General features: G+C 37.7%; 2 protein-coding genes across 11 annotated transcripts in view; one reads left to right on the forward strand and one right to left on the reverse strand.

Annotated features, from left to right (window-relative positions):
- Positions 1–641: 641 nt before the first annotated feature.
- LOC124175808 (DNA repair protein XRCC1) lies at positions 642–2,567 on the reverse strand. The gene is made up of 2 exons (XM_046556357.1): positions 935–2,567; positions 642–853 (listed from the first exon to the last, which is right to left on the reverse strand). The coding sequence occupies exons 1-2, from the start codon at positions 2,179–2,181 to the stop codon at positions 721–723; spliced, it is 1,380 nt and encodes a 459-aa protein (XP_046412313.1). The 5' UTR covers positions 2,182–2,567; the 3' UTR covers positions 642–720.
- A 1,137-nt stretch (positions 2,568–3,704) lies between these two features.
- LOC124175691 (kinesin-like protein KIF13A) overlaps positions 3,705–21,969 on the forward strand; it is a 32,659-nt gene continuing 14,394 nt past the window's right edge. For 3 of the 10 annotated variants that reach the window (XM_046556094.1, XM_046556098.1, XM_046556097.1), the window contains exons 1-16: positions 3,706–3,994; positions 8,348–8,438; positions 14,088–14,251; positions 14,383–14,651; positions 15,039–15,286; positions 15,364–15,478; positions 16,322–16,534; positions 16,653–16,916; positions 17,414–17,663; positions 17,871–18,013; positions 18,284–18,631; positions 19,107–19,283; positions 19,363–19,888; positions 20,955–21,179; positions 21,279–21,545; positions 21,659–21,841. In XM_046556094.1, the coding sequence (XP_046412050.1) occupies positions 3,937–3,994; positions 8,348–8,438; positions 14,088–14,251; positions 14,383–14,651; positions 15,039–15,286; positions 15,364–15,478; positions 16,322–16,534; positions 16,653–16,916; positions 17,414–17,663; positions 17,871–18,013; positions 18,284–18,631; positions 19,107–19,283; positions 19,363–19,888; positions 20,955–21,179; positions 21,279–21,545; positions 21,659–21,841 (3,541 nt within the window). In that variant the 5' untranslated portion in view covers positions 3,706–3,936. Of the gene's footprint in view, positions 3,995–8,347; positions 8,439–14,087; positions 14,252–14,382; positions 14,652–15,038; positions 15,287–15,363; positions 15,479–16,321; positions 16,535–16,652; positions 16,917–17,413; positions 17,664–17,870; positions 18,014–18,283; positions 18,632–19,106; positions 19,284–19,362; positions 19,889–20,954; positions 21,180–21,278; positions 21,546–21,658; positions 21,842–21,969 lie in introns of those variants that run through there. The other 7 variants (XM_046556093.1, XM_046556096.1, XM_046556095.1 and 4 more) reach the window with 4 other exon arrangements.

Genomic DNA, 21,969 nt, shown 5'->3' on the forward strand with positions numbered 1-21,969 from the left:
GCGATTACCCCACTACGTAACTGTTACAGTCCTACGAATGAATCAATTTTGCTTAAATTTAATTTAATTGATTCGGGGTTTCTCAAATTAAAGTTTCCTTCACAGATGTTGCCAAAAATAGCGTGTGTTTTCTAACGCTTTTCAAGCGGTTTCTTAATTTTTTTCAGTTTTGATTTATACATTGTGGCGCATTTATCGTTAATGAAACGGAAAGATTTTTCTGGAGGATGATTTGAATCCATAGTATTTAGAACTAGAAGCACATTAAAATTTGAGAAGTCTTAAAACATATTAAGTACTGAAGACTTCATCAATTGCTTGAAAAATTTGGCTGAAATTTTTAATTCCAAATGTCTTGACCTAGACTGAAGAATATATCTTTAATCAATGGCGTGGTAAATCATTTTACAGTGTAAAAATAATTTTCTGATTAAAAAATGTCACTATCTGCCATTCAACTGGTGAAATACTTGAGTAACTGGGATTGAGTAATTGTTCATCACTTATATGTACATTACAGTGTTTTGTTTGGCATTAAAGAAGTAACATTTTTTCACGCTCCTACTTGAAAAACTTTACACAATAGGATTCAATTTTTTCTACAAACAAGTTTTTGAATTGGGAGTGAAAAAGGATGTTGCTTTCAAAAGAAATATACTAATATATATTTGTAGATACAACATATGAAACATGTTTTCTTCATTATGTCAGCTTCAGTTTTTAATAATCTGAGTCTGTATCCTGGTCGTATATGCTAAGTGGGTCTGTAGATCCTTTGTCAGCATCCACTTCTTCCTCGCTTTCTGGCAGGTCTTTTTCTTCCTTGTCAAGAGCGTATCGCCTCCACGGAAATCTGAGAAAAATAGCAATAGCTTTTATTTATTCCCTGAAGAATGTTTAAGTTGTATTATGGAGCATCCAACTATTGATCTACCTCGTTTTCTTATCGTAGCAATCCTCCACCCACTGCTGATCAATGATTTTAACACTTCCCTTCAGCTGATTATACTTTGGTGTATTCTTAAAAGCACAAACCAAGTGCGTACAATTGTGATTTCGCCCATTAGGATTAACAAGGTATTTGGCTCCCATGGCGAGTGCTTTTCGCCTTATTTCATCCCGTTTTGGATTTTGATATCCACTGAGAGAAAAGGTCACATTTTCGAACAGGGCACTAAAATTCTTAACGGGCTTTTTAGGTTTGGCTGGTTTTTGCCTTGAAGCTCCATTTGCCTGGTCTTTATCAGGTACTAGTAAATTACAAGTCTTGCACAAGACATTCTCCTCATTACCCAAGCACAATGAACACCTCAGTCTGCCTCGATTTATGCTTTCTGACATCGTTGTTCGTGTCTCTTGCAAAATGCCAATGGAGTGTTGTTTAGAAGAACTTTCCATCGGTTTTTCATCTTTGTCCGACAGTCTCCGTTTTTTGATCTCATGTTTTTTGTCCGTCTCAGTTGATTTATTTTCATCAATTGCGGCATTCGCCGGAGTTATTAATTTAAGAGAGGGTCTTTTACGGCTTGGAGTTTCATCTCTTTTCTCATTGACAGCGACAACGCGATTGCTCTCAATCTGTTTGGCGAGTTCCACCTTGAAACTATTAGGCTTAGGCTTCATCAGCTGAATGTATTTTTCCTTGAATTTGTCTAAACTGTTGTCGCCTTTGTCCTCCTTGACTTTGAACCTGCCAAATGTGTCTAGGTTTCCTGAGTCCAACTTATCGTCTGTGCGCAGAATCAGGAACGAGAGACCGAAGAGAACTCTGGGGTTTGCTGGCTGCGAGCAAGTCACCTTCACCCTATTGAAAACCCTATTGAGAACCTCCGCACTGATTTCCTTTTTTGTAAACAGCTGTACCTGGTCCTTGAACAGACCGTGGTCTGCATCGTTGAAAGACATAAAGGTATGGCTCACAATTATCACCCACTCCTCTGGAGCATTGCTACTTGCCCCGGCGATCTTCACCGAGCAGCACCGTGAGTTTCCTATGTCGACTCCTGTTATCTGCGACGGCTCTGCCAGCTCAAATATTGCTTCTGACTCCTTGATTCCTGGCTCCTCGCAGAGCCAGGTCAGAGACCCGATGCTGCCCGAGCGATGTTCGCACAAATTCCTTGCCGGGAATGACGGGTGTTCTGAACTGCAGCTTACCAGCTTGCCCAGTTTCACAATCATTTTTTGGTTTTTCTTAAGTACCCAAATATTCGATTAATAAAATTTGTCAAATATTGTCAGTCAGTCTGGTTTAACTCACTGACTGCTAATTTTTAATTCATCCCGTTGAAACCAGCAAAATTCAAACTGCTTCATCACACCGAACAAATTGTTTTCTATACTTGTACTTTACTGTTTTCAAACTTTATCTGCTTTTCATCATACTTTCTGTCAGTTGTGTTCCTAACCTCGAAATATTTTCGTTTCCTGCTAATAAGTTTTTCGGCGGTCTGGAGTGGATTATCAAACGCACCTTATGTTACTTACAGTGGGTAAGGCAGCATGGTAAGGAATTGCTCCTAATCTGATTGATCATTCCATTTTTATGCTGTGAGTAATTTTGCTTGCCGCCTATTTAACTTGCTTTTTCTAGCGCGAATTATGCATAATAGTAGAGTTGTAATATACACTATTTTGTTTCATATTATTTCTGAAATACTGAATACTATTAAATCAGCACGATACACTTTTACAATTAGAGGTTGAGTAGTATATGTTTTCTGTAGTAAAATTGGTGAAAAAACATTTGCCACTATTATTGAACACCTATATGTGAAAATTTCCAAGTAATTTACGAGACGAATGATTCAAATTTTGTTTTCAGCACTTTTAAATGATTCGAACACTTTTCAGATGTTTTAGAGCTCCGATCAAGATATTGAAGTTAAAAGTGAATGTCGATACAAAATTCCTAGAGAATCAATTGACAATTACACCAACAGATGCTGAGAACATTTCAAAAGTTTTATTGCAAAAATTCAAGAAAGTTAGAAAAAGTTAGAAAAAGTTAGAAAAGGTACTGCACTCCTGAGAAGTTACCTATTGTCCCGAAATCTTCGTGAAACTCCGTATGCCATTATCTGGAGCCTTTTCACAAAATGTTTATCAAAACTCTGTTGATGTTCGAATCGCGTAAAAGTCATCAAAGTATAATGAGAAATAGTCAGAATTTATGGAACTTGTTTAGCGCTTTTGAAATCTGCGAGAACTTCATCGGAAAACTCGAAAATATCAGTTGAAAATAATTCCACGACGCATTACAATCTTCGATAAGAATCCCGGAAAGTTCCTTAATTAAAAAGTAAACCAAAGGGGATGAGGGAGTGAACTGCTATTCAATTTTACACGTCCAGAGTTCACTTCTCCTAGTGTAAATATTACGAAAAAATAGAAGTCTGACTGTTTTACGGCAAGATGCCTGTAGAATAGCCAAAATAATTGTTAGCTACCGCTGGCTACGGATTTAATCTTAAAATATTTAGATATACCCATCATAGTGCAAGAAAAAGACTCAGTCGGTAAAGGAAGCATTTTTATATACCCTCGGAGCATGAATGATCCATTCTGATCTACAATCCCACAGAACCTGTAACAGAACCGACAGAACGTTTATTTCGTATTGCTCGACGTATATTGGTCACCAGCCTCGCGGGAGGGGGGTCGAACAGGCAGAGCCGCGGCCGACGAAAACCGAAACTCCGGGGGTGGCAAGCGAAGCAATATGGCGAGATGTGTCGTCGACGTAGGGACGGTGAGGTGTCTAAGTGAAAGAATGGTAAAGATGCAGAGAGAGTCGCGAAATGGGTTGATAATGATGTAGTGGATCGTCGAGAGTGCGGTGAACATTTAACAAGTGTAAATAGAATCAAATCCGTTCGTCCCGGTGTTCCGTGCCCTATTAAAAAAAAAAAAAAAGAAAAACGGTGCTGCTGAAACATGTCTTCTACGGATAAAATAAAGGTCGCCGTTCGGGTTCGCCCGTTCAATCGCCGAGGTTGGTAAAAAGATACAACAGAATTTGCAGCGACGTTCGTCCACAGATTTTGCAATTGCAGCGTCGGTTAATCCGCGACTCATCGTCGTTAAAGATCCATTAAAATCCACGTTAACCTGCTGAATCAAATACTGGTTCGCTGTACAATCGGGCAGCGCGCGGCGGCGGCGGCGGCGACGGTTCTCCGCCAGCGCCGTAGATACTTTCCGAGAAGTATATCATTGATTTCGCATCCTAAACCGACGAAACTGGCATCGCCAGGAGATTGACAATTATTGTTTTCCACATAGCCTAGTTGAGTTCTGAACTGAACATTTCCGTTCGATCTGTCGTGTGGAGCGAGAAATCCAGGCCTCGTAATTTCAACCTACAATATTTATTTTGCGCACACACAACTTGAACCTAACATTATCTACATCGGCGCTTCGAACTTCGTTCACTTGTGATTACAAATAACTGCAAACAGCCACAACCACATTCACTAATCGCTACCGCTTTCCCCTGTATCTTTATATCGGCCGCTGTACTTCAGGCAGAAGAGAAAAAACACCGATCTGACGCGTGGGGCTGGTTGAAAGCGTATTTTTTACGCACGCGATATCGAGTCGTAACGTTTCGATGAGTTATTATATTCATCCATGAGTCTCCGGACGTCAGGCCTACTTGCTGTCACCCGCCTGGCTTTGTCCTTTTTTTTGGTAATCTTCAACGAACATAGCTCTCGGCAGTAGGCAATTCCAGTCGATTTGTCTGGTTCATGCCGAACGGACTGCTCGAAACAATAGCGAAATGATTCGTGTTTTGAACAGTTCGAAATGTTTCAACAGTCCGGACAACTTCAGAGTGCTCTTCCAGCCCTCGAGCACAATGACAACGGTCATACTACAAAAATAATGATAAAAAACCGCCTTTAGAATAGACGTCTGCGAGCATTTCAATTCGAATTTATGATAGAAAGAGTTCGGCACAACGGAGCCATGTGCAACGTGAACAAATAAGCGAAAATAATTGAAAATCGCAGTTCTCAGTTATGTTCGGTAAACCATAAATTTGGTTCTAAATAAACCGAAATGAATCGTTTTCAATTCCTTAACTCTTACAAACTAATCTTAATGTTGTTAAATATTCTAATTTCGGTTGTGTTTCGTTTGGTTAATGTCACAAACTTTAATTTACGAGAAGAGTATCACACCTCCAGATCATGGATTCTGCTCAAACTTCTAAGGGTGTTTTTCTGGCCTAAAAGATGTACTAATCTTCTTTTAAAATTTGGATCAGGTTGTCAAAAATTCACAGTTACTTCACTACGACTCTGACATAATATATTAGTTCGCACGTGATTTGTGGTGGAATACTATCGCTTTGAAGGTTCATGGAAGCGCAATGAATATTAATATTTAAGGCAACAACACATAACAAGTAAATTGCTGATATAATCGATTGTGACTAAAGTGAAGAAGGGCCTATTAGACGAAAGTTCAAATCACAGGCTTCGTATTTTAGACCAAGGAAATGACCCTAGAAGTTTCAGCAGAATCAATCATCTAGAGGCTTTATCGAGAGCATTATACACTCCTTGTCAGCGTGTAAAATAAATATGAAATAGTCAAAAATGCGAATTTAACGATTCGCGGACTGTCTGAGGCCCCGCGGCTCGTCCGTCCGGCATAGATGGTGTATAATAAGTACACCGCGACATCTGATTATCACTTCACCTGCCTTCCGAAGGCCACCGACCAAGCAACCGACGACACGTTGTTCCAGCCTTTACAATGAGTGATTCAATGTCGGCGCGGTAAACTGTTTACGTAAAAATAAATAAATTGCGCTAACCTGATGAATCGAAACTACCTGCCCTGCCTCTTTAGCCGCTTTTGTATCCCCATATATACATACACACACACACGGATACCCACATATCTACGTAACAACACAGTATATAAGCTCTGTACTCTGACCCTGCAACGCGATTTGTATATATCACAAGGTGTTTCAAAACAGATAACGTCAGATTCAAGTGCAGCAAGATTACTTTTTATTACAGTTATAGTATACAGTCTGAATTTATATGCAAGGGAAAAATGGTTGATCTTCTCAGTTTAAGAATTCAAAAAAGGTGGGCAGAAAATCGATTCTTTTTAATCAGATTGTATACAGAGTCACAATAAAAATTTTCTTAATTGACCAAATTTGACGTTGGTTTTTGTCAAATTCGTGAAAATTAGATCACATAATCGACTACATAATCTTCAGTTTTATCGAGTGATATTTTGTTATCTTGGGCAGCACCTGGTATCTGAGAAATTACAACTATAATTTTGGCGTTTATTTCCTTGATCATTCATGACTTTGAGAACCTGAAGTAGTTGTTCAGTGACTGATAATATTACCAACGATAGATAAAGGTTATTTTGATATAAGACCTGAAGCGCAGGCTTTGCACCGAAATAAGGTTCTTTATCATCACGGCGGTTGATTTACGGAATACGTGCGTGGGTCCTGGTAAAAATCAACACAGCCTATTGGCCCAAAAGTAGTCCCGTCAAATCCGTAACGGGATTTACTTGTATAAACATTTTAAGAATGCCTGGTGCAAGAACTTTCTATCATGATTCAAGCTTTCGCAGTATATATATTCTTGTCAGTCGTGAAACGGAATATAAATTTTTCTCTGAATGTACTAGTTTCACGTTATTATACAATATCGCATGTTTTTTCGAACTCGAAATAACATCGGAAATACCGATACGTTTTGCTATCGTGATCTCGGGCTTGAGTCCATTGATAAGTGAATAAAACGAGACAACTGAATCATTCGATCAGAATCCATTAGTCGGTTAGTTCACGTGCATTATCCTCACTCTGCAGCGCAGTGATGACAAATCTTGGATTTCCATAAAACGCTTATCGATCTCAATTATCAAAAGCATAACATTGAAACGAGAATTCAGTCTCAGCGTCTGTAAGATTCGAACTTTACAATCAATATCCATGGGGCAAATTGTTGAACGAAGCAAAAAAATTTGCCGAATTAACGAAATGCGATAAAGCAGCGAAGACGATAACTAATTAGGTGACTCAATCATTTGGCATTTGAATGAAACGAAAATTTGTTAGAATCATTGGACAAAAAATACGGAATCAATTTTTATCAAAATTCAAACCAATTTCGATTAGTCAGCACCTACTTATATCTCTTAAATTTACAATTAGCGGAAAGTGAGAATGACATGACTCGGTCGGTAAATGTAGAACTATGCTGTTGCATCCTTTTAACGATGAGTAGAGTTCAGTCAATGAATACGTAGGTATATGCCTTTCTATTGTGTTCTTGTTGGGACGTCGTGAAAATGCTGCACTAAATCGATACGTTTTGTTAGTTTGAATTATGTTTATTATAGTTGGATCAATAAAAGAACAATATGAGTCACGATTGGTATTTATGCATATTTTTTTTGTTTCCATTCATTTTCCCTCACACGTAGAAAGTTAAATGTTAATGTTCAAGAAATTGTTTCGTCTTGCTCTGATACGGTAAATGCGATTAATATATCATACATCGAATCATTTATACTTTGAAGGTATAGGATACATAATATCTGACTTGCTGACTGAACTAATCATTATTTTTTATATTAGTTTATTATAATTTTAGCATAGTGAATATTGAGTGCAGTCAACGAGTATAGTTAAGTTGTTCAAAAGAGGTTTACTTATTCTGTTTTAAAAAAAGTCCTTTTCCTAATTTGAAACCAGTTTCGTTTACCTAATGTATGAACTGTATTTCCTTGTATTATGGAAAAATTGCTAGTGACGATGTATCCGTGTAACCCGCGAACGATTATCTTATAACTTTGATACTGGTATTATTGTGAGCATCTGATACATTTTTCTTATTCCGGGTGATCTCATGCTTGCTTGGAGGTACGCTCAGCGTGTGAAAGAAAGTGTGAAGCTCGTATCTACTCGTATATATGTACTGAAGTATATTATACCCCTAGTTACTATAAAAGGAGGGAGAAACCGACTTGCGTCAGACAGCAACAACAATACTAATAACAATAACGTAACAAAATATTTCCATACCAGGCATTAACAATCGTTTTGTGTTGTGTACTTTTCTGGACAAAAAAAAAACAAATATATTTTCACATGTTCGAATTTGAAGTTGTAAGGAATAGTCATCGAACTTATAATTATGCATGATGCAAAATGACGTGGCGAAGCGAAGTTTGTTGAATTCTGTATTTTGACTACTTGTTAAAATTTAATTGGTTACGAATGACTGTTCGTATATAATCGTCCATGCAACAATATTAAATGATTGATTTTGTTTCTATAATTTTCACACAGAAATCGAACTGGGAACTCAGTGCGTCGTCGAGATGACGAAGGACCAGACGATCCTCCAACATCCAACTTCACTGCAGGACAAAATCGACCGGTGAGTCATGCCTCTATGTTGTGCGGGCATTTCGTGTCACACGTCATCGACTTGACATATTAAGTAAAATCATCAGTGTGAGGTTGTCTTCACAGGTGAGCGTTGAAAAATTCAAATGCAAACCTCTGAGAATATCAGCAACTTGAAGGTAGTTTCGAACGACGGAATTTGAATATTTGATGTTATGAGAACACTGTTTGTTGTAGGTGAAATAAATCAGGTACTTAATAATGGGAAATAATATGTCAGTATATAATGGACACCTATATGTGTAAGAACAGCCTTCGAGAAGCTAGAATTCTCGGTGTAGTAGAATATCGATCCGTTACGTCACGAATGACGCGGAGGGTTAAGCCTCGCCGTTTGCACAATGGCCGCCGAACGAACTTACACTCCGACCTCGATCACAGATCACGAAGGTAGCGATCAGGTGGTCGCGTAGTTCAAATTCAATATAGCCACCCGAATCGCGTATTGTACATCATCAGCGAATCGACATGTGTACCTGCAATTCATTTATGCGTTATATAAAAACATATAATACGTTTGATCGGAACCACGAATGCTGAATTGATTGATTGATTGATCGTCATTTGTCACTGTGTACTTACAGAGTTTTTTCCGCTATCCTAGTAATTGCAACGTAATGACCGACTCGATCTATACGATCGATGATCTCACTATAACGGTGTCGGTAAGGCTGGAATCTTGAATTACGATCAGGTCCGTCGACCACCGGATCTGTTGCAGATTTGCCCACTATACTTATGTATATATGAAACATGATTTTTTCTAATTGTAAGGGTTGTGGCATGAATATTTTATAGCCGCAAGTTATTTGGCACCAAATTGTTCTTGTTCTGATGTAAAATCGGCACAAACCAACAACAGTTGCGAAACTAAAAATCGCACAATCTGAAATTCAGCCATTTGTTCCGTGGTTTGGGTTTATAGGCGGGTCGACTATTATCTCGTTTAAAAATAACTATCGCATTCCTTTTTTTTCTCCAGAAAACTCACCCTTTCTTCTTTCTACAAATGATTTCAAATCATTCTGTTATTGGTCTATTTTTAGAAATTCCAATTTTTAAGAAGCCTTAACTCGTCTTCATCAGTTTGCTTACATACATCGTTTCTTAGTTTCTCTCGTCGATCCACATAATTTTCGACACTCAGTGAACAACGAACAAGCAAACAAACAAGTCTCACAGCATTTCAGCAGCGAGCTCGATGTATGAACTAACTCTTTGTGAGTCATCATGCACCGCGCGAGAGTTCAACTATAGTAGCAATTTTTTTCACTTCTTTTCTTTCTTCTATTTGCCTTGAGCTGACTCTCTGTCTTACCATGCAATTTATTATACTTTTTTCTGCATATAACGCGATCTCAAATTCCATTATATTCGCCATTTAAATGCCATAAATCTGCTACTATTATTATTATTACGTAATTTAGTATTGTTATTATTATTATTAGGTGACTTTAACGCACCTGTAGAATCTTCATATATATTTATTACGGTTTCTTTTTTCTATGAAAATGAAATTTTTATCTTTATATGCTTTTTTTTTTTGTATTCTACGTTGTCTGGAATTTCAGCTTATAGGATTGTCAGAATCCAATAAGCTACTGAATACATTTAAATATATAGGGCTGTTCGGTATCGAAAATTTGCTGCTGGTTTCCAGAAAGAATTTTTTATCTTACCGTTTCCCTGTTTTCAAAGTAAAAAGGAAGTTATTGTAATCATCCCGAAAAAGAAAAGTCAAGTTTTCACTAGATCTCGACATTTAGCGATCTAGAGAATCACCTCCGAACATTTTCGGATAGACGCGCGCGAGCGCGCGTGTGTTTGTGTGATCAGTTTTTTTTTCGGCGATATCGCGAGAACGAGATACCGGATTTCAATGATTTTGATCTCAATAAAAGTGACTTTTCCAAACTTAGATCTGATTACATTTGGCTTAAATTAGTTCCGTATTTTTTGAATTATTTATGTAACAGAATTCGAAAGAATGAAATAAAAATGATATCTTGAAAACGGATGAATGGATTTGAAGGAAAATTGGTAGCGTTAGGTTGTTTGTGTCGCTGATCACGGATCTAGAGTCAAATTTGCAAAATTTAAATTTGGCGTATTCATGATATGCTGAAAAAAACTAAAAACATTTGGACTTTTATGAAAATTGATACTCGAAGGTTTGTTGGGTGATTGATCACGAATCTGAGGTCAGATTTGCGAAATCCAAAATGGCGAATCCAATATGATGGAAAAATAATCTAAACATATTCCGATTTTCGTAGAAATTAGTAGTCGGAGATTGTTTGGGTCACCGATAACGAATCCGAGGTCAGACTTCAAAAATTAGTAATGGCGGATTCATTATAGTACTGCAAAATAAAAAATCGTCATATTTTCATGTAATGTGATACTTGAGGGCTTTTCAATCGTTGATTACAAATCCGAATTTATAGTTCGTAGTTTCAATTGGATATTATCATTATTTTTTGTGTGCTCTTGAAACCTGCAGTATGAGAACGGAAAGTTCGAGGGCTGGCTCATGGCCAGCCTAAAGCCGCTTGTTAATCTGTACATTCGGTATATTAAAATACAGTTGTTTCTGTAAAAACCGAAATACTGTTTTCATTTCGGTATAAACCGTAGTTTCAACCACAAAAAAATCTAGATTACCGGAATAAAATGAATTTCTGATATCCAATGGTCATCGAAATATCAAGACATGTCACTGCTGATCAAATATCTTGGCTTCATCCTATCAAGCAATTTCACGTGAGCAAAGCTGCATTAATATTATGATCAGGAATATGAACGTTGTCGACATTTCGGTGTTATATTGTTCATAGACATTATTCTAAAATTTTCTAAATACCGAAATATCGAACACCCCTAGTGTATACTGGTATACATGTAAAGTACAAATTATAGAAAAGTCGTCAGGTATAATAATTCGCATGACCTCCGAAACCTTTCAGGGATTTTGAGGTATATAAGGTATGATACACCGTGTATCGGATACAAACGCAAAGTCCATTTAATCACGAATTCGTGCTGGATAGCACGCGACATTTTCTCTTGCACTCTTTTCACTTTTAGTCCCTTTCTGTTTGCCCATTCCCTTCCCCATCGCAACGACTGTTAGAGATAATAATTATAATATCAAAAATAACAAAGGTAATAATGAAAATGAAATGTAATACAACATCTTTAGAGACAAACCACACGTGACGTATGATTATATCGCTCCAATATTTGCCTCTTGCATGAGACCGTAATAAAATACACGAGGGACCACCAGGTCCGTAGGGTAAAGTTGAAGTTTTTTTTGACTTTTCTGCTGAGGCCTGAATTTTTTTTTTACTATACAAATTCTTGGGGGTAATATTACGTGGAGCCTTTTTTCCGTTCAAACTGCCGCGCAGCACTTTGCACGCTTTCGTGGTCTTACCTTTTCTTTCGCAAGTATAATGTAATCATGCGGATATACACGCATACGAATCATGATATAATATTTTCAACGACGTGGATTAAGTGTATTATACTTCATACATACAAATTGTGTTCTGCACGTTTTACCCACCTACATACATACATACATATACATTATATGATATATGTACATTCCTTTACCGAAAAATTTTACCTCGCACAATTTGCGGCAGCGTTCATTGCATTCGAAACGTTTGCGAATATTGTATTATCTTATCGTTCAAATTCCTGTAAATACGATAATGATAGTGTAGTTATTTTTGTGATTTTGTTTTGGAATATATTTATTGGAGTCGACGTAGATCACGCGACAAAGTTTGTACGTGTTTGACTTATGAATAAAAATGATTGAATGTGCATATAAAATAACAAGAGCTGAAACGCATTATTCAATATTCCATCGTGATATTGATGGCAAAATTGTGGTTTTGTAGGGTAGAATACTATCATATTGAAGTTAGTAACGTTATCGTAACGATTCACGCTGAGGAAAAACCGTTATTTCGCTATTTTGGCATTGTCTGAAGTTCAGTAAACCGTAATATGTAAAACAAAACACACTCGTATTTCGAAATCTTAGTTCCTTCAAAATCCTTGTTAAATCAAGAAAATAGTGATTTTCCCCAATGTTGTCTAAGGATAACGTTACTCATTTCAGCCTCGTAAAATATTGGCGCAAGGTGAGGTCAGGTTACATGCTGAACAGTGACGTAACGAGAATGGCGGGAAAAAGGAGTAGTTCAAAACGTCTCTGACATTTAAATTTAATCAGCAATAAATTTTGCTTTGCTGATGTGATAAATAGGTATGTTGTGTATTTTTTTAACGGTTGGTCGTTGAGTTATTTCTTAAAAAAAAAAAATTTCCCTTCTGAAAGGAAGTATATAATAAAGTTCTTCAACGCCCTCACGTCGGATTGCGTAACGCCGCGGTTAGGGTTTGTTTTCTTTAACCCTGCTGACTCGAGTTAAGCTCCTACCAATAAATGCTACTTTGTGGGCCAAGGCCGCCACTTGTTCACCCGAAAACGTTGCCTCCTTTCACCCCGTAATTCTGACCCACGATTCATTATCCACGTTTCACCCCTTCCTCGTGTATTGCTGTTTGTGTAATATTTAGACATAGTGAGGCTCTCTTTTATTCGCTTTAAATACGGTACACAGTATAATTAGTAATGCTTTATCTTTATACTCCCTAATCGTTATGTACTCTCTAATCTAGGGGGGTAGGCCTGCTGCAGTAAAATTTATCTTTCTATAAATATCCCATCAGCTTCTTACACTTCGAGTGCATCAACGTGCGTAGCTTTAAAGATTTTGTTCCATCACTTGTAACAATATTTGCCTTCTACTTCCGTTTAGAATATGGTGACTGTTTAAATTGCAAAACAATCATTAATTCCGGAACAACGGCTCGAGCGAGTCGTTTAATAAATTAGTTTAATGAATTTTTATGTTTATAACGAAGAATTTAGTGTCGACATTTTTCAGAGCCTCATACCCGGGTTGATATAACGATTTCCGTCAATTTATTCATTGAAAGCGCCTTAATCCGAAGGGAACAAACATTTTAGGCCTGATTTAGTTGAATCAGGCGGACGATCGTTCTCAGCAATGGCGGCTAAGGCTGCAGGTGCCGTTTCACCAAGGGTTGATCCTTAATTAGAAACTAGAGCAACGTTTTGGCGGCGTTGTGTCTGGGCACAAGAGGGGAGAATTGGAGGGTTTGCCCAAAATTTACTCTCTTTGCCTCTCGAGGAATTTCATCATACAGTTAAGGTTCAAGTCGTTTCGTCGAGACTCATTCGCTCCTTCCTGCTGCGCTGCGAATTACTAGCAATAATAAGTTTACCTTATGTAATTTAATATTCAAAGCTTGAGGTAGTTCACTCGAGATTGCTCAACGATTTTTATGAACGTTTACGATAGTAGAGGGTCGGTAATTATTTAAAATTCAAATGTGTTCAAAACTCAAAATTGAAATCCATTGTGAGCTCATTAAAAATGGATTGAACTATCACTTAATTAGTTTGTCGAAGGAATTCGAAAATTTCGATTCCGTAATTCGGTCATACGAAAATTATATGCTGTAAATAATATTATATTGACGGACTTTTTTCTTCATTCATGCCTTTTTTCAGGAACAAACCGAAAACTTTTGCTTTTGATCACTGTTTCTTCTCGCTGGAACCAGGCTCTGATCTTTTTGCTAGTCAAGAAGTCGTTTTTAATGCGTTGGGTCGGGACATCCTTGACAACGCGTTTCAGGGCTACAACGCGTGCATTTTTGCATATGGACAAACTGGTAACTTGAGAATATGATCGATATAATTCATTTGTTAATTGTTTTTGCGGAAAATAATACAGTATGATTTGTACGTTCTACTTTTATGTATTAAAACACTGTTGAGAATCAATTTCAACTTTTTTCTACAGGTTCAGGGAAATCTTACACAATGATGGGTAGCGGGGACAACAAGGGTATTATTCCCAGGCTGTGCGACAATCTTTTCGACATGATTGCGAAACAGCAAAGTTCCGAACTGAGTTACAAAGTTGAAGTTTCTTACATGGAAATATACAACGAAAAAGTGCACGACTTGTTGGACCCCAAACAAAATAAACAGTCGCTCAAAGTCAGAGAACACAACGTTTTAGGACCGTACGTCGACGGGCTGAGTCAACTTGCCGTTACAGCCTTTCAGGTTTCACATTTTTTTATTTACAAAGTTACAAATTTATCATTGTGACAAAATTTATATTCTTAGTAAAAAATATTGAAGTAATTGCCCTTCATTAAGTTAAATTCATCAAACAGACCTCAGATTTCTCAAATTTGTAATGACTTGTGTGTTATTTCGCAAACTATCGAATACAATATTCGAAATTTAAATTCACCTGTCCGTTATTCCCGAAATAATCTAATTTTATATTCGAAAATTTATTTGGCTTGTTATTTCTGAAACAATGGAATACGATATTTGAAATTTGAATTGACTTGTCCACCATCCTTTCCAAAGTCGGATACAACATTCGAACTTTCAACTAACTTTTCCATTATTCACTAAATTGTGTTTGATTTGTGATTTCAGGACATAGACAATCTAATGGCGGAAGGAAATAAATCTCGAACAGTAGCAGCGACGAATATGAATTCCGAAAGTTCTCGCTCGCACGCAGTGTTCTCTGTAATACTAACCCAGACTCTGACCGACAACAAGAGCGGAGTAAGTGGGGAAAAAGTTTCTCGCATGTCGCTCGTAGATCTGGCGGGCAGTGAAAGAGCCGTCAAAACTGGTGCCGTAGGCGATAGGCTTAAGGAAGGAAGCAATATTAACAAGTTGGTATCCTGAAGTTATCACTGCTGCAGCAAAATAACACATTCGTCAAATAATACAATTTTCAAATCCGTTCCAGGTCACTAACCACACTAGGCCTAGTAATATCAAAACTAGCTGATCAGAGCTCAAGCAGCAAGAATAAGGACAAGTTTGTACCTTACAGAGACTCGGTACTTACATGGTTACTTAAGGTAAGTTGAAGGATCAGCAATTTTACTTAAATTTCGGAATTGCATTTAAAAAGGCAAATCGTAAGTTCAGAAGGTGTGACTATAGTCAGTCAATTCGAATTTATTCAAGACGACCTTTTAATGAGAAACAATTTTGGAACTCATTAAGGTTGACTAAAATAGACATGTATTGTCAATTGTTTTAGAAGGATGACATTATTATATAATTTTTTTTCCACCAAAAATGCTCCGTTCATCTTAATTTAATGAATTAAAGATGATTTTGTTAGTCAATACATATTCTGAAAACCATTTAAGATAAATTTTTTTATCGCTCCTTATTTTCTTGCAAAAACGTATATGAAATTGTTATCGATTATAATTCACAAATTTATCCCTTATTAAAATACATATTATAGTTATTTAAAATTCATTACACGTAATCTGTAGATGATCAATTGACGAACAAAATGAGCTCTGATCCATCGAGAGTGGACACCAAATGAAATTTAGTAACTATCTTGAAGTTACCGATATCTAAACGTTCTTTATTTGAATTTAATATTGAATTACCCACTTTTCGTTTATTTGATTTTTCCGCTCAGTTAATGACGTTTGTTATATCAATGTGGAAACTGTCAATATTTTCAACAAATCGATTGCTTCATTCATTTGAAATAATTCGTAGAACATGATTATTTATATTCTCTTTGAATTTGCATCAAATTTTTATCTCAATAACTGTGAAATATTCTTTTCGACTTATCTGCAATATCGCTCAAAACAAAAATTTGCAAAAAAACACGTACATACATACTTATATGTTTGATTGAATAACTTGAATAACGAAAAAACTATGAGCAGGACAATCTCGGAGGAAATAGTAAGACTGTGATGGTTGCAACGATCTCACCTGCAGCTGACAACTACGAGGAGACATTGTCAACGCTGAGATACGCGGATAGGGCTAAGAAAATAGTGAACCATGCTGTTGTTAATGAGGATCCAAATGCCAGAATAATCAGGGAACTTAGACAGGAGGTTGAAGCACTGAAGGAAATGCTGCTGCACGCTACGGTGTGAATTTTATTCATTTCAAGTCGATTTCCTCTTTTCTTTAACTCGATTTTTTAAGATTAATTATGATAGATGAAAAAAAAAGAAGGGTAAAAAATGGAAGAAAATTTTTACTCAGGGTCACGGATCCGTCGTCGGTCAGCAGCGTACCGATATAACTGAAAAATTGTCCGAGTCTGAGCGTCTGATGAAGGCGATGTCCCAGACGTGGGAAGAGAAGTTGGTTAAGACTGAGAAACTACAGCATGAAAGGCAGCAGGCTCTCGAAAAAATGGGAATCAGCGTACAGGCATCAGGGATTCAAGTTGAAAAGAGCAAATATTACTTAGTAAACCTCAACGCCGATCCCAGCTTGAACGAGTTGCTGGTATACTACCTCAAGGTGCGTCAATTTCACACATTAAAATTTGAATCTTTTTTAAAAAAAGCCTGCAGATTTTCATCAAATTACTCGTATTCCAGAGTATAGTTGAATAAAATTTGGAATCTGTGCTATTTCGTTTTCATTATGCAGAGCTACAATAAGTAAAAGTGTTTGTCTCGAGTCATAGCCCTTTTTAGAACTTCTTCAAATTTGGCATGAATTTTCTATAATAGTGTAACTTCCGAGCAAATGAACAAAATTTCTGATTATTATCCGTATTTTACGTTGCTCACAATCATCTTGAAAATCATGGCAAACCTAGAAAAAAACCAACATAATCATACAATTTCACTAGTTGAAACAACATTCATTTTCACTAAAATTACGTAATTCTGGAATGCTCACAAAAAATTTCATAAAGTCTTACAAGTCTCATATTCCGATCAATCATGTACTTTAGAATACCGGTGTTAAGGAAACTGACTAATCAAAATATTTCACTTTATTGTGTCTAGGAACGAACATTAGTCGGCGGTAGATCAGCAGCAATACCTCAAGACATTCAACTTCACGGATTGGGAATTCAGCCTGAACACTGTGTCATAACTATCGAAGAATCAGGCCTTTACATGACCCCGTTGACCGGGGCTAGATGTTTCATAAATGGCAGTCAGGTTACCGATAGAACTCCGTTGCATCATGGCGATAGAATCGTCTGGGGAAATCATCATTTCTTCAGAGTAAACTGTCCCAGAAGCGCTACAGGTTTCTAAATTATTATTCTCATTGTTGTTATTTTTTTATTTACTGTCACATTGTTGCTGTTGTTATTGCTACCGTGTATTACTATTACACTGTGCATAGTTATTTCCATAGCGCTGATAATTTTCATTGAATTTTTATTTTTTGAATATAAATATCCAAGAACTGCTATAATTTTGTAAAATCATAAATTGCAACTGTTTTTTTCAGCTGTTAGCAGTGAGCCTCAAACACCAGCGCAGACCATAGACTATAATTTTGCTAGAGAAGAACTTATGCTGAACGAATTGTCTAATGATCCAATCCAAACTGCGATTGCCAGACTTGAAAAACAGCACGAAGAAGATAAGCAGGTAAATAATTTATCGTGAAACAGAAAATTAATCATGTGTTATTGGAACTATGGAAAAATTGTTTAATCCATGAATTATTTCAGATTAATCTCACCTGTAAATTCTGTGATTTATTGTCATCAAAATTCCCATTCAGCTTATAAAAAGAAGGTGGAAAAAAAATTCGCCGTTTTATAATAAAATATGGACTAGATTTAGATAAAATGTTGGAGGAGTGCAATCTTCTGTTGATTCTCTGTTGATTCAATTTTTTACTTTCGGCTTGCACAGGTCGCTCTGGAGAAGCAGCGGCAAGAATACGAGCGGCAATTCCAACAGCTTCGTAACATTCTGTCACCATCAACACCATATTCGCCTTATGTTCCCTATGATCCGCTACGTGGGAGTCAAGGCGGCAAGTTGCCAGCTTGCACTCCAACTACGCAGATGCGGGTCGAAAAGTGGGCTCAGGAACGTGATGAAATGTTCAAGCGCAGTCTTGGCCAGTTGAAAGCTGACATCCTGAGAGCAAACTCGTTGGTACAAGAGGCGAACTTCTTGGCTGAAGAAATGGATAAACAAACAAAGTTCAGCGTCACCTTGCAGATACCCCCGAACAATTTGAGCCCCAACAGAAGGGTATGAGGTTTTAATTTTGGTTGTAGGATTGGTTATTTTCACTGTTTCAGTGATTTTTCAGACCCTTTGAATATAATTTGGTTTATTTAAGGATGCATTAGGGTTACAGTCCAATAAAAAATAACGTCAAGCTATTATTCAATGAAATTGGTCAAAGCATACAAATTCGGCAATAAGAAAATGTGTTTGAGATGTAATCCGCCTCAGATTATCAATTTCTGAGCTATGTTGATGACAGGACAAGGTATTTAACTTTTTTTCCACTACCAACAGAATTATTTTCTGATAAAGCTTATCAAAACTTGAGGCCCAGTTGCCTTTGTTTGTCAATTTCTTCGTTCTGACGCACCTGAAGAACTGTACACCAGATGCATCCTTAATTTTATTAAATGCACATTGCGCTAGATTTGCCTCAGTTCCTTGAGTTCTATTAATTGGTTATATTTTGATTTTCAACACTCTTACCACCATGTAGAGTGTGTTCTTTCAGCGGGGGGCGTTCGTCAGCGAGCCGGCGATACTGGTGAAGCGAATGAATATGGGGAGTCAAGTTTGGTCTATGGAGAAGTTGGAGAACAAGCTTGTGGATATGCGTGACATGTACGAAGATAGAAAAGACTCATATAATAATCAGCGACTGCCGATCATCAAGGTAAGAGCCTGAACCCAGCCGTAATTTGAAAATTCGAAAACGTGCGAGATTCAGAAAAGTAACAACCTTCTCCACGCAGGATGAACTGCCGGGTAAAACTCAGGACCCGTTTTACGAGTCCCAGGAGAATCACAACCTCATAGGAGTAGCAAATATATTCCTGGAGGTTCTCTTTCACGACGTGAGACTCGATTATCACACACCAATCATCAGCCAGCAGGGCGAAGTCGCTGGTCGACTTCAGGTCGAGATCAGTCGAACGTCCGGACAATTTCCTCAAGATCGAATCTGCGAGGCAGCTTCGGACGCTTCGTCTGGTGACTCAGCGTCTTCCGAGCAGGAGGACTATTCAGAGTCGAGTCACATTACGTGCAGAATAACTATCAAACAAGCTAGTGGCCTGCCGCTCTCCCTCAGCCATTTTGTATTCTGTCAGTACATTTTTTGGGGACATCCTGAGCCCATCGTCGTCCCGCCCGTCGTCAACCCCGAATTACCGGCTACTCATTTAGTTCCCGGGCAGAGAGACTCCCTCGCCTTCAAATTTGAACACACCAAAGACTTCACAATTCCCATCACTGACGAGTTTCTGGAACACTGTTCGGGTAACGGTTTTTTTGAATTTCTCAACCGTTATTCGACTGTTTTGAAATTCCGGAACATTACCATTGCAGGCTACATAGTGGGTCCCCCTATTTTCCTAAAAGTACCCTATTTTATTTTCTTCCCCTATAAGAACTCTAAAACTGAAGGTTTCCCATAAATTTACCTTAAAGCAGTCAATTTCCCCCTAAACCCTCCTATTTTTGTCAGTTGGTTACTTTTTCTTCATAAACCAAAAGGGACTGAAAAAATCAAGATGATGCTTGAGATCAATGTTTATACTTGCAACTTAACATAGAAACAAAAAAATAGAACAATGCATTGAATTTCAAAACTCTCTTGTATGTCATGAAACCATAATTTTTATGCTTTAATTTGAGTTTCGTTATCTACGGAATACGTGCATTCATTTTGTTCCTACATTTAGTTGGAAATATAAACATTTTTGTCAAACATTAAATTGATTTTTTCAGTCCATTTTAGTTGACGAAAAAAAATAATTATAGAACTTTGAAAATTACAATGTATTTTACATTCAAAATTTAAATCCCCCTCCCCCCAACACGTCTTAATATTATCCGTCAATTTTTATATGTACAGGAGATATTTTCTATGATATGAATATATTTTTGGGGTGCAATCGAAAAAATTGCAAAACGATCAAAATAACGGACATCCTAGTGTGTATCTAATTTTGCTTTATTTAGTCAGTACTGTGAGAAAAAAATTGAACCCTAATTAACCCTCCTCCCTCCCTGTTTTCACAAAACTTTTCGCTATTTCCCCAAAAATTACCTGATTTGAGCACTGTGAAGCCTGCCATTGCAAAATCAAGATTCCAAAAGTCGAACACAAGTTAATCCAGTTGAATTTATAAAATGAATAGTACTTCAAAAATGGCAACCATAATTTCAAATATGGAACATTTAGTTGTTATTAATTTCAGAACGGTCACAAAGTCATATAGTTGGACCAATTTCTATGGATCAGGGCACATTGACTTCGGTGATAACTTATGAACCTTGAAACAGATTTTCATAATGACTCACGATTGATTCACCTTTGCAGAAGGAGCTTTGAGCATAGAAGTATGGGGTCACAGAAGCACCGGGTTCTCGCGAAGTAAGCCAGGCTGGGAAGTGGAGCAGCAACAGTTGGCTAAGGCAAGATCGCTAGCCGATCGGTGGGCGGAATTGACTAGGAAGATCGAGCTCTGGGTCGAGATACAGGAGCTGAATGAGCAGGGAGAATACACGCCAATCGAAGTCGTCAGCAAGCCTGACATGCTGACAGGTGAAGTAACCGGAAACAATATGGTTTTTTGTTTTTAAACAAAAGAAAAGCAATTATCTAATTTCCGAACTGCCTCTCTGACCTTGCAAACCTGTTCAGGCGGTGTTTACCAACTCCGGCAAGGACAGCAGCGGCGAATTCAAGTCCGCGTAAAACCGGTTCAGAACTCCGGCACACTGCCGATTATTTGTCAATCGATTTTGAACGTCGCTGTCGGCTCCGTTTCGGTCAGAAACCGTCTTCAAAAACCTTTGGACAGCTACCAAGAGGAAGATCTCAGCGTTCTCCGGGAAAAGTGGAGCGAAGCTTTGATGCGAAGGAGGCAGTATTTGGATCAGCACATCACGAAGCTCATTGACAAGCAAGGTAAGCCTCTGTTGCTTGGTCAATTAATTCATCCTGTTCAAACTGATTTCGCTGTTATCACTCGATTCAAGTGTTCATCCAATTATCTTTCCATACGGCGATTTTTCGTGCAGATAAGACAGAACAGGACGTTGAGAGAGAACAGAGTCTTCTCGATCAGTGGGTCAGCCTCACAGAAGAACGGAATGCGGTCCTCGTCCCAACTCCTGGATCAGGAATTCCTGGTGCCCCGGCCGACTGGATCCCTCCACCAGGCATGGAGCCACACATTCCTGTACTCTTCCTCGATCTAAATGGTGAGTTATAACACATTGAGTAGAGAATTTACTGGGAGATCAAATGAATACTGGTTAAGATAAATTTACTCACTGATTGTACAAACTTGATGGATTACAAAAAGACACTTGTGTATCGTCCATAAAAC

Source organism: Neodiprion fabricii, chromosome 2, assembly GCF_021155785.1.
Source record: "Neodiprion fabricii isolate iyNeoFabr1 chromosome 2, iyNeoFabr1.1, whole genome shotgun sequence".
NCBI classification, from domain to species: domain Eukaryota; kingdom Metazoa; phylum Arthropoda; class Insecta; order Hymenoptera; family Diprionidae; genus Neodiprion; species Neodiprion fabricii.